The sequence below is a fragment of the Antedon mediterranea genome, chromosome 3 (genome assembly GCF_964355755.1).
Source record: "Antedon mediterranea chromosome 3, ecAntMedi1.1, whole genome shotgun sequence".
In the NCBI taxonomy this organism is placed as follows: Eukaryota; Metazoa; Echinodermata; class Crinoidea; order Comatulida; family Antedonidae; genus Antedon; species Antedon mediterranea.
This window is the reverse complement of record NC_092672.1, coordinates 35,891,164-35,904,764: the sequence shown is the minus strand read 5'-3', so window position 1 is coordinate 35,904,764 and position 13,601 is coordinate 35,891,164. Positions and strand designations below refer to the sequence as shown.

The 13,601-nt window shown below is 32.9% G+C and overlaps 1 protein-coding gene across 6 annotated transcripts in view; it reads right to left on the bottom strand.

Moving 5' to 3' along the window:
* The window catches only part of LOC140045411 (kinase suppressor of Ras 1-like), a 48,264-nt gene that overhangs the window by 4,909 nt on the left and 29,754 nt on the right, over positions 1–13,601 (bottom strand). For 3 of the 6 annotated variants that reach the window (XM_072090283.1, XM_072090287.1, XM_072090284.1), the window contains 13 exons: positions 9,707–9,793; positions 8,815–8,915; positions 7,549–7,593; positions 5,928–6,122; positions 5,469–5,581; positions 3,555–3,665; positions 2,686–2,777; positions 2,123–2,207; positions 1,641–1,729; positions 1,383–1,479; positions 1,123–1,265; positions 524–655; positions 1–130 (listed from right to left, as the gene is read on the bottom strand). In XM_072090283.1, coding sequence (XP_071946384.1) covers positions 1–130; positions 524–655; positions 1,123–1,265; positions 1,383–1,479; positions 1,641–1,729; positions 2,123–2,207; positions 2,686–2,777; positions 3,555–3,665; positions 5,469–5,581; positions 5,928–6,122; positions 7,549–7,593; positions 8,815–8,915; positions 9,707–9,793 — 1,420 coding nt within the window. The remainder of the gene's footprint in view (positions 131–523; positions 656–1,122; positions 1,266–1,382; positions 1,480–1,640; positions 1,730–2,122; positions 2,208–2,685; positions 2,778–3,554; positions 3,666–5,468; positions 5,582–5,927; positions 6,123–7,548; positions 7,594–8,814; positions 8,916–9,706; positions 9,794–13,601) is intronic. The other 3 variants (XM_072090285.1, XM_072090289.1, XM_072090286.1) reach the window with 3 other exon arrangements.

Genomic DNA, 13,601 nt, shown 5'->3' with positions numbered 1-13,601 from the left:
CTTCACATCCTTAGAAGCTTGTATATGACTTAGAATTGGTTTCATTCCCTGTCCAACTTGAAATATAATTGCTTCATTTTCTTGATCGGCCATTGGAAACTCCTTGGATAACAGCTCATACCAAACAGTTCTGAAAGATTAAATATAACATTTAAATTCAACTCTATCAAATAATAGGTATTTATAAATATTTAAGAATATCCTTAAGTTTTATTCACCTAAATAGCAGATTTTGTTTTTCTTAGCCTAAGTGCGATTGGTAAATATGACCACACGATGTTGGTTAAAGACCAATACAAAAGTTTCCCACTAAGTCATATTTAAGCTCTTACTATACTATCAAAGTGTGATGTGTCCAAATATGGTAGTGATATTCCCAAAAATGGTAGTGATATGGCATCATCATGTCCATATATGGACACATCACATTTTGTTATCACAATTTGATAGTGTAGACAAGGCTTAAGGCACCACCAGTACCACAGGTTCCCCACTAAGGCATGCTTAGCCTTGATCAACTTACCCAAATGCATAGACATCCGAGGCCTTAGAGAATGGCAGTTCACCATCTATATCTTTTACCTTCAGGGCTTTGATGAGTTCTGGTGCTAAGTAACACAACCAATTCTTTGGTATCTGAAGACAATCCTCTCTTCTAAAAAAAAATACAATTGTAAAAGTAACAATTTAATTTATCATTCATATACATACTTATGTTGATATAAAGTTTGCGGTACACAGCGTATACCTTAAAACAACATATACATACATAGGTTGCTTCATCTTGTTTGTAATTTACAAACTTGGCCAAAAAATTAACTTTGCTGATAACATGAAATAAAATACTCAAACCACATCGATCAATCAATAGTAATACAATTTTTTTTTAAAGATTTTGTAATTATTTTTTGTGTACATATACAAGAAACCATCATGACCATATTTGGCCACATTACACTTTTTTTGCCAAACTAGTTTGATAGTGTAAAGCTCTGTCTACACTATCAAGGTTTATATGACAACAAAATGTGATGTGCCCATACATAGACATGATGATGTCATATCACTACCATATTTGGGCATATCACGCTAGTTTGATAGTGTAGACAGAGCTTAACTCACCTGTTTTCCTTTGAAAGCCTGGCAACACTGAATATTGAGAAGTCTGCGATAACAACTTTGTTGGAAAGTCCTTTCTCAACAAATATATTCTTAGAGCGTAAATCTTTATGAATGATTCCTTTTGCATGTAAATACCCCATACCCTACAAAGATAACCGAAAATGAAATAAAATAGAACACATATCAAGGTGAATTTTTGGAAAGGAAAAGTGGTGAGTGGGAGATTATTTATAACTCAAATAAAAAAAAAGTGAAATTACCTGAAGAATTTGTGTTGCAAAGCTTACTGATTTACTTAGTGGAAACTTCTCCTTTAATATATGAATATACATATACAGGGACGGTCCTCTACACAGACTACAAAAACAAAATGTTACGATAACAAACATTTACTTTAGATATAGTACTAAATTACTGTCAAACATGTCAATATATGTCTTGTTGATATAAAAATTCATACAATATATTAAGGTGTAAACTGGACCTCCAGCGTTAGGTCCTTATCAAAGGATGCTCACCTTGTGACTATAGCCAGACCATCCGCCATCTTGCACGTGCCCATAAAAAGAACTAAATAATCATGTCTTGTTCGCCTTAACTGCAACACCTGAAGAAGAAAATATAGTCAGTCAGAAAGTAGATTAACATGCTCATATTATGTTATGAAGAGGGCTGTCATAGTGCATTACATGGAGCTGTAGCTTGGTGGTTAACGTGCTTGCCTTCCAATTCCAAATTCCAATCCTGACCTACAGAAGTGCGGGAGTTCAATTCTGACCTATTGCCAGGGTCGTAACTCACAAATCTTTCAACTCCACTTTCTAAGCCTTAGATAGACTTGGTTTATAAGCGTGATACATTATTAAACAGTTTATCCATCCTATAATTGGCGAGTTACTAGCTGTTCGATGCGTATGAAATAAATAAAAAATTTAAAGAACATGTTCATGAAGAGGGTTGTCAGATATTCATGAAATAAAATATTTTTTTTTACACTTGCCTCTTTTTTAAATGCTTGACGTTCCTCTTCATTATTTGAATCAATATCTAATACACGAACGGCAACATCACCATGCCAATAACCCCTTCAAAATAAAATAAAAACATTAATAAGAGGATGATAATTCCTTGCAAACTAAAGGTCACCAAGTAGCTCCAACATGGTTCCTTCCAAGATAATATACAAATAATGAATGTTTATGAGTGCAATGGAACAAATAATTTCATGAGGTAAATTCTATTTTCTAAGAAACCTTGCATCCTTCACCGAATTTAATTATTTTTGCATGAAACTAAACTATTCAATATTTGTTTTATGACACACCTACTGTTAATTATGTCACCAACCAACATATTCCTAGGCCTAGCTAGCCTAGGCTAGTGTAGAAAAGCAAATTAGCAAAAAATCCTATGGCTGTATTCACCAATCACACTAATATTTCACTTAAGTCCGTAAATATTTATGGATTTCTCTAAAGTAGTATTAACATAGTGTGAACACAACCTCTGGAGACACAGTTCGTTTATAAACAAATGAATGTTTGTGAATACACTTTTACTTACTTATACACTTTCCCAAATCTGCCCGTTCCTATGAGGTCCTTAATATCCAATTTATCAACTGGTATATCCCATTCTGATAATACACTAGACTTCTGTATGGTAAAAACAAAAATATACAACATTATCATTACCACTACAAATCTACATAATATAAGTTTAACTAAATTATTTTGTTCATGCATAATATATAACATCAGAAACAACTGTGCAACGTCCATTCATTTATTTTTCTCATTCTCTACAATGATTATATATTAATAATTTCAATATAATGTAGTATAAAAAAACGAATACAAGTCATTTAAAGTAAAACTCTAACAAAAATATACAAGGTGATAATATTATTACAGTTGTGATATAAGAAAAAAGAAATTCATTATAAAAATCACGATAACCTTTTTCTTTTAAAAAATACTAATATAACACATACATAAAAGACATTCATTAAGCAGACAACAAAATAAAAACAAAACAACTTCATATAATATAGTAAAAAATATAATACAATATAAGTTGTACTACAGTAGTACAGTATTAATGGAGGATCACTGAATCTCATGTCCCCTCCCACAAAAACATACTAAAGCTCTGTCTACACTATCAAACTAGTTTGACAAAAAAGTCAGTGTAATGTGCCCAAATATGATAGTGATATTCCCAAATATGGTAGTGGTATGACATCATCATGTCCATATATGGGCACATCACACTTTGTTTTCACATAAAGTTTGATACTGTAGATAAAGCTTAAGGAAAAGAGAGCAACCATTGGTTGAAGATGGAAATCAACATGCTAGAGATTAGTGTTAATAGTGCTATACTGTATCATGATACTAGATATATGAAGTAAACAACACGACACCACATACTCTACTCACACTCCCCTTCCGATGAGGAACTTCATTCGACTCCGAGTCGGACACATTGCTGTCTATCGATGCCCACTTTCCAGGCAAGGTTTTCTCAGAGTCTGTGTTAGTCTACAAACATAAAATATACCAAGTACAGAAGAGTGACACTAAAGAATAGAAACAGTCAACTCTCCCAATACCGGACACCATTAGGGCCACTTGCTTAAATTGACTGGTAGCCCGAATGCGTTTCTAATGGTAAGACCTTTCGGACTGGTTTTGGGAGAGAGTCTGGTTTTCAGAGAGTCCAGAATTAGGAGAGTTATAGTTAATTTATTTATACCGATTGATGGACTGCACCATCAAAACATCGTTATAAGAATGTAGTTAGTACATTTAAATTTAAGAATGTAGTGATACAGGATGTCAGAACAAAGGAACGAAAGCCAAATTACATGTTGCCGCAGATGAGTTCATTTTGGCCAAATACAACCACGGTGTTCATTTTGGCCAAACACTATCTTAAGTGTTCATTTTGGCAAAACACTAGCTTCTGTGTTCATTTTGGCCAAACACTAGCTTCTGTGTTCATTTTGGCCAAACACTAGCTTCTGTGTTTATTTTTGGCCAAACACTAGCTTGTGTTCATTTTGGTCAAATACTAGCATCAGTGTTCATTTTGGCCAAACACTAGCTTCAGTGTTCATTTTGGCCAAACACTAGCTTCAGTGTTCATTTTGGCCAAACACTAGTTTCAGTGTTCATTTTGGCCAAACACTAGCTTCTGTGTTTATTTTTGGCCAAACACTAGCTTCAGTGTTCATTTTGGTCAAATACTAGCATCAGTGTTCATTTTGGCCAAACACTAGCTTCAGTGTTCATTTTGGCAAAACACTAGTTTCAGTGTTCATTTTGGCCAAACACTAGCTTCAGTGTTCATTTTGGCCAAACACTAGCTTCAGTGTTCATTTTGGCCAAACACTAGCATCAGTGTTCATTTTGGCCAAACACTAGCTTCAGTGTTCATTTTGGCCAAACACTAGCTTCAGTGTTCATTTTGGCCAAACACTAGTTTCAGTGTTCATTTTGGCCATATACAGTGTTCTAAAATTTCACACACTCCTATAAATATGTCTCTTATTGGAGGTTTGATTGGTTAATACATACAAAAGTAGAAACAACATATGTTAGAAAGAAATTACAACAAATTCAGGACCAAATAGTTAGGATACTAGTAATGTAGTATGTTATTATGATATGAAGCCTAACAATATATAATAAAAAAGTGAAAAAAATAAAAATAAATAAGACACCAAATAGATTTAAATTATAATTTGTAAACATAAACAAATTATTTTAATATTAATAGTAATGAAGTTTAATTATAACTTATGTTATTTCAAAAGTAGCGACTATTTCACTCCAGTAAACAAAAATAATCAACTGGGGGTATGTTGTCGTACAATGTCTTTTTTTGTACAAAAACCACTCACTGTCCTCATGATGTCCAAATGACACGTAGTATGTTTCAATATGTAGCTGTTTACTAAAGTGAAAGTTCAACTGATTAGAGTATGATTCACACTTGAATGTTTATGTCTCGTTAGTCAATGTTTTGAAGTAATGTTGTTCTGATTCAATTCATTTTATCAATTGTCACATATGAGAACATTGAAATACATTAGGAGCCCTACTTTGGGGAAACCCCTATTAAATGAAATTCTGTAAAGCTTTGTCTACACTATCAAACTTAATGTGTCAAAAAAATGTGGACATGATGACATCATATCACTACCATATTTAGGCACATCACACTTTTTTGTCAAACTTTGAAAGTGTAGACAGAGCTTTAAGTCCCGAAGGTGTTTTCTTATTTTTTTTTTTTTTACGGTATACAAATTTTAGATTAGATTTCATTACATGAAAACTTACATCAGGAGACTCGTGTGATTCTTGAGAATCAACTGTAATTGTTTGGTCACTTGATTGAGACGTCTCTACGTTCCTGGTGTCAACAGGTTCCAACGTTACATCATTTGAAAAATCTACATAAAAATGCAAGAAGAATAAGTTTAAACTTTTTTAGGAACTTCAATAATATTATGACCAAATATGAATTCATTCACTATCCTTCTTAAAGGTGGCAATTCTGTTCAAAAGACAAACATTACACAAGATACTCTACATAAACAAAGTCTTATTACAAATCTTTGGGATTTGAGTTGTAATTTGTAATTTTAAAAAATCCTGACATGACTGTAACCCAGGACTCTTGGATTGGTAGCCTTGAACACTTTAGGACTCTCTAAATCTTATTATCTTATCTTAGCCAAGCATCGTAACTGAGCCACTCCATGTAAAAATGATTATTTAAAATATTTTTTTTTTTACCAAAATCGAACTCCCTGACTTGCGGAGAGTGTACACTAGGTGGTGTCGCGCTTGCTGACGAAGAGTAGACTTGTACTGGACTTGAAGGTGTTGACGACGTCGTTGATGAAGGGTTTGAGCTGGATTCACCGTGAGGGAATGCTTGTACACTAGCTTGTGCTTCTGGACTTGGATGAATTGGGGGCTCCAGCGGTGCTGTGTGTCAAAACAGTTCAATGTTTATTGTTAATAATGGTTGTAATTATAAGTTTTAATTTCATCATCAAGAGATATTATTGACAGAAAACGTTTCAAGACATCTACAGGGTATACCTCCAAATTTCATGTTACAGTCTGAACATTTTAGGATTACATTGACAATTTTTGTTTGAGATGGTAAAGACAAAGCAGATGCAGAACAGATCATGAGGTTTTGTAAAGCTCTGTCTACATTACCAAAATAGTTTGACAAAAAAAGTGTGATGTAACCATATATGGTAGTGGTATGACATCATCATGTCCATATATTGTCACATCAAGTTTGAAAATGTAGAATGGGCTTAACAGATCATGAAGTAGTATAACATGGACAGAATACACATCACTTGTTGTATAGTCGGTTATTGTTAAATTAATGGCACATTGAAACACACTTCTTGGTCTCAGCCACAAACTATTCAATTTGACTTTCAATGTTTTGTTTTTGGCCATACTACGGTAACTGTACTAAACAGCAGTATATAGGAGGTAGTAGTTTAAAATATCTGAATGTCAAAGATGTACCAAAGGTCACATACATAACCATAAAGGTAAAAAACAACATGCCACATGAAATTCTGAACAATAAAAACTTCACAGGGAGGTATCCTGGTATGACGCTATAAGATTCAGAGAATTTATATAACTTGTATATATCAAATTCATTAATTTGAGACATCCGTGACCAGGGTAATGTTTTATCATTACGTCTATGTCCTTTAATTAATAAAACTTAAAATATAATACAATCATTTATTATTATATAATAATACATTTCATTACTTTCAATAACAATCAATCTATTGTTACCAGATTTGATGTTAAATACAACTATCTACAGTCAAATGCATAACTATAGTACAGTACTAACTGTGACAGAGCGGTGTTTAAAACCATGTTAACAATATCATACTAAAAACACTACCACAACTACTACATGCTGTAATCTATTATAAAGCTATAAAGGTTTGCATATAAAACCAAATACATAGCCAGCAATCTAGACATAGAAAACAGGACACGTATAATTAAAGACCCTCCAATTGGAGACCATATATTTGACAATACACTGCTAAAGTCAAGATCTCAGAAGTGGTCCTTAATTAAAAGAAACACTGAATTCAATTGTACAACTCAATATAGTATAACAAGTTAACACATAAAAAGGACAAAAGATGAAGGTATACTTAAGCTCTGTCTACACGATCAAACTAGTTTGACAAAAATAGATTGGTATGCCCAAATATTGTAGTGATATGCCCAAACATGGTAGTGGTATGACATTATCATGTCCATATATGGGTACATCACATTTTTTTGTCATGTTTCATAGTGTAGACAGAGCTTTAAAGAAATGACAAAGTGAAAGTGTGAAATTCTGTACCTGGTTTTCGAGGAAAAATAGGCGATGGTGACATAACATGAGAACCTAATAGATGAAGGGAAGAGATAAAATACATAAAAAAGACAAAGATTGAAAGACATGCAGAAGGAAAAATAACATGGTTAACATGAAAAAGCAATGTGTAAACAATTTTAAAGCTCTGTCTACACTATCAAACCAGTTTGACAAAAAAAAAGCATGATGTGCCCAAATATGGTAGTGATATGATATCATCATGTCCATATATGGGCAACTACATCACATTTTTTGTCACATAAAGGTTGATATTGTAGACAAAGCTTAAAGCTTGCAGAATTACAATAAACTCTTTCAAAAACACGCACTGAAAATGGGAATCTCCCCAAATTAAATGTTCTTTTATAGGTTTAAAATATAAAGTTGGAAGCAGATTTTCAAGAAAACCATAACTTATAAAACAGGTTTTGGAAGAGTTGAATGTATAGTTAGAGAACTATAAACCCATCTAAGGTTAAACATTTGAGGCCTTTGAATTCTTTATACCAGACTTATACATAAAAAAAGACAAATAAGTAAAGAACAATGGAATGCTTTGTTGCATTGACTTTATATATTTACATATCTTTGTTTTTGTTCTATGAGCTGTTAGATTAAGATTTTGTTTTTCTCTCTCTTCTGCTATGGATATAATATTATGTCAAAATGATATTCCGAAATAAAATAAATGAATGAATGAAATTATATATTGACATAAATTATTTGTTTGTATTTATATGCAACCAACAGCAAGGGCAAGTAATTCGCCAATTTCAGGATGGATAAATAATATATAAATTACTTTGAATATAAAAACCCAATTAAATCCATTTTTATTTATAAAAAAAGAAGCTAAACAAAGATGCACTACCATGAAAAAAAACCTACCAATTAGTAATACCCACAACCACACACATTTAGTCTAACAACTACATTTATTGCAAAAGCAAAGTTTCCTAGATAATTAAATGTTATCTATAAAATAAAAGTGTAAAATGCAGTCTATTTAGCCATTCAGTTTATTTTGTCAATTAAATAATACAATGCAAGATTATTATCTAACTTATTAAACACAATATTATCTGTTATCTGCAATGCAAGGCCTTTCAATCGATTTTAAAATTTGGTTTGTTCGTAAAAGCAATGCAAAACCATTTGGCGCAATGCAAACAAATTTAATACTGGTCTTAATTGTAGAATGGAAAGCCTTTAAACTATAAACACACTTCGAAATACAGTGCATATTTTTACCTTGCGTTATGGATTCTTTGAATATTTCTTCGTATTTTCTAGGAAGGCCGCAGGATGGCAAGAGTTCTGCCGATGGCTCACATCGTGTGTGACATGTATATCTTGAAAAGAACAAAAGAAACATCATAATTACTTCCTTAATAACCAATCATTAGACTTTTTTTATCAATCAAACCAATAAAATCTCCATTGTAAACAGTACACAAACCAGGTATGTCAGTAGTCTATGAATGCCGCTTACCTGGATAAAACCAATATAAGAAAATTCCCTGATAAAAGTAAAATAATTGAAATACTGCAAATGGTATGTTTTACCATGGCAATCTAACAGGATGCTGAGCTCCAGAGATCAGTGGGTTTATCTGTGGCAGCGATAAGATCAGTTCCACGTACCTTAACAGACACCGCACGCTGCGGAGAATATGCACATAGTCCAGTACTGTTGGTATTTGTCACAGCCAGACTTAAGATCAAAGGACTGTTACGAGTTCCTATCTTGGCAAGGATCAAAGGGGTTGTCTGTGGCTGCGACACCATCAGTCCCACACACCTTAACAGACACCGTGGAGAATATGCACATAGTCCAGTACTGTTGGTATTTGTTGCAGCCAGACATAAGATCAAATGACTGTTACAAGTTCCTATCTTGGCAAGGATCAAAGGGGTTGTCTGTGGCTGCGACACCATCAGTCCCACACACCTTAACAGACACCGTGGAGAATATGCACATAGTCCAGTACTGTTGGTATTTGTCGCAGCCAGACATAAGATCAAAGAACGAGTTCTTATATTGTTGAGGTGAGCTCAGTGTCCTGTTGTCAGATTGCCTTGGTTTTACACAGATCACGTCGGCAGTAGACTGGGATGTTACAATGAACGTATAACAACTTACTTGCAATCTTTGCATTTAACTCCAGAAATGATGATTTTTTCGTGGCAATAATCACATGTTTTTGTAACCATTGTCTTCTTTACAAACCTTACAAAAAATTAAAGAAATTAAGATTTAATTACTAAACTAAAGTTTTAAAACTAAACTAAACGTTACTAACGTGATCACCACCAAAATCGCTGAACTGTAATAAAATTGATTAAAATATTTAATATAAAGCTTTAGAACATTTGTATCATAACCAAACCATACAAAATGTTAAAGTTTTTGTTTAAAAAAAATATTTTACAAAATTAATTACATAGACTCAACCTTTAGAAAGTTCGGTCCAAAGTGATAAGTACGTACTGCCCTCTATAGTTCAATCATTAACTTGTCATTGTACAATAGCTATATTATGATCCATACTAGTTCTTGGAAAATTATCCCATGATACAAAAATCATGAGAATTTCTGACAACTTCAGATAGCAAGATCCGTGTCAAAATTAATTCCAACTACTTTTCTTTTATGTATAAAGCTCTGTCTACACTATCAAACTAGTTTGACAAAAGTGTGATGTGCCCAAATATGAGCACCTCAAATTTTTTGTCACATAAAATTTAACCATGTTGTAAATATTTTTCTAAAACATATCTTGTTTTCAATTCAAATTAATTTTGTTATTGCTACTGATGCTTTGATACAAACATTCTAAATAAGCATATATTAATTAAATTAAATTTAAAAAATAATTAAAGTTAAATGGTATGACGATTTGTATTGAGGGCATGTAAAAAGATTTTGCAATAGTCAAAGCTTTTGATTGTCAATATCTGAATGGAGTAAGCCATGTCTACACTATCAAACTAGTTTGACAAAAAATGCGTGCCCAAATATGGTAGTGATATCCTCAAATATGGTAGCGATAGACCCAAATATGGTAGTGATATGACATCAACATGTCCATATATGGGCACATCACATTTTCTTGTCACATAAAATTTGATAGTGTAGACAGAGCTTAAGCTACTCTGAAGAGAGCGGACAGGAAGCTAATCAGCACTGATTGAGGGCGCTGTATAAATTAGTGTGCGTTTTTTAAGGTAGACGAAGGACGAAGATATTCACCAAATACAGACCATAGGCCTATAATAAACAGGTAATGTAATACCAGGTGTATACTGGGTGTTTATGATATGAAATTTGGCAAGTTTTGGTAGGTTAAACTGTGTTTAATATTATTATTAAATATGGCACAGTTATAACCAAATACCCCTTTTCACCTCCCCCACGCAGATATCATGCTTATGTACCAACAAATATCCACTAATAAGTAGGTTTTTCTTAATTATGTAATATTTTTTATTTACTTATTACTTATTATTGTATGATCAGAACAATAATAATTATTATGCTATGTACCATCCAAAATCAGAATTATGCATACCAGTAATATCATTATAATATAAGCAAGGCCATGCACCATTATAAATAATTTAATTCTAAATAACTGGTCAAATTCATACTGGTCAAATTCATACTGGTCAAATTCATACTGGTCAAATTCATACTGGTCAAATTTATATTGGCCATTTTATGATGATATTGTGCAAATTAAGTCATACACATTACAATATTTGCTTTTTCTTAAAATTAGAAAAATCGGTGTAAAGTGTGTTTTGGGTCTTAACTGTTAGTAGTGCAATACTCGGTACTCTCAAATCATACCAACAATACAGACTACCAAAATCCAGGTTTTCCGGACTTGTGAGAAGGAAGAACGCTCTTGAATTTTTCCACCTAATAAGGCGAACTTGGAAAGAAAAAAAATCTAGCCTGGTTCATTCAGCCTTAACCTAGAATGTTAACAACCTTTTAATAATTTCCTTGAAGAGCTAAGGTGAAGGGTATCCTGTTTGAAATGTTCGAAAACTATTCAAGCATGAAAGACGGATAATAGTACTGTTCTATATTACCAATTCAAACGCTAGTGACTTTTAGATTTTCATGTCGACTGCTACCCTATTTTGTTATTTGATGATTGGGAAATGAAATAAATAAAAATAAATAGATATAATGCACATGCGCTAGGCGACTGCTGCCACGTCGACTCGCAAAGTTGAGCACTTTTTCAGTGGCATTTTGTCATTCGCTCTCTAACATGAGTACAAGTGGATGAGTATGACAAGATTCAAGATTCAAGATTCAACTTTATTTCATCCACATAGGAAAATATTTTGAGTGCTTTTCACAATATATACATCATAACACTGTGAAAATTTACCAAAATTATGGAAGAGAATGATCTCGCAGTGATTTTCTGAGAATTTAGTAAAGTGAATTTCAGTCAAATTATATTTGAAAACTGTGAATTATTGATTTGTATTGTTTATTCTAAATAAAGTTTTAATAATAAGCGCGATGTAGTAGCTCCTTATCACTAGGACACCAGCCTTCTTAAGGATCTAGGCTAGGCCTACGCTACACACATAGCCCGCGCGATGGAATACCTCCTGATCACTAGGACACCAGCCTTCTTAAGGATCTAGGCTAGGCCTACGCAACACACGTAGCCCGCGCGATGGAATACCTCCACGGACAATAATAATTTGAATCTGAATAAGTCACGATTAATAGGTGGCTCCACTCATCCTCTGCTGAACCAGTACATAAATAGGAGTGCGGTTTATATTTTGTGTCTTAGATATCAAACGGCTAGTAACCTTAGTGTCACCAACCAATAGGCAAATTCTCCATGGACATGTTCACATTAAACAATGTTATATGTTATCTACCATTTCGGAATTTTAGTTACCATTTTTAAAAATCAATTTTTAATACAATGACCTTAATGATGATCAACTTGTACATTTTGTTAACACCTAGGATTAGATAATAATCTTAATCTATTCTCAATCTTATTGGCTTAGTGTTGCAGTGTTATCTGCGATTGTTCAGAAAGAATCATAAAACCAGCGATAGCTTTTCATGATTGACAATGTGTCACGAATGACTGACAAATTTGATCTATTGATCAAACAAAAGCTTGAAAGTCTGCGGTATGTTATGTCTTTGAATGGTATTGAAGCATTGCTGTACCAAATATCCAAGTAAATAACAACTGCAATATTCTAATTCTTAACACCTTCCTACTCCAAAACATCCCTAACTAACAACCCTAACCTTAAAATACACACTAAAGGCCCATACACACAGACGAGCGGTAACGAAAAAAAAAAATAGAATCAAGTTATTGCTAATGACCATTTACATACAACTCCTGAGCGAACGAGTGATTTCCGCTCAGGATAGATACAGATTCTACATGGGACAAGCTACGTGGTTTTTCCACTTGCCATTACCGCTCGACTGTGTGAATTGACCTTGAAATTAACTAACAATAACAAACACTTTAAACTTACACTAATATTACCATAATAACGATTCTGTATATTTGGGTTAAATAAATAAACAATTTTGACATTATATCTTTGAATACAATATGCTGTATTTTCTATTTTCCTAGAGGCTAAGGATGCGTCTTAGGAGCAGCCTCCAAAATTGACTCCAAATTTTTTTTTTTTTTTTAACTGTAAGTGTAAGATTACAATGAACAAGAATATAAAAACAGGGTGTGTATGCTAATAATACAATGAGGTTATTTAATTTGGTTAGAAAATTGATTTATGATCATAAAAAAATGATATATCCACCACTGCCGCCCCTCATGGGGAATATGGCTTAACACAGAATCTTTGTCCAAATTTAAGGACAAGTGATAAATCAAACATACACATGAACTATTGACACAACATACATACTTTATAACATTTAACTTTTAAGTCAGGTTATACAGTATTATATGAAATAGAATTTTTTCAAACTAAATCTTTAAAAATTGTACTTAAAATGT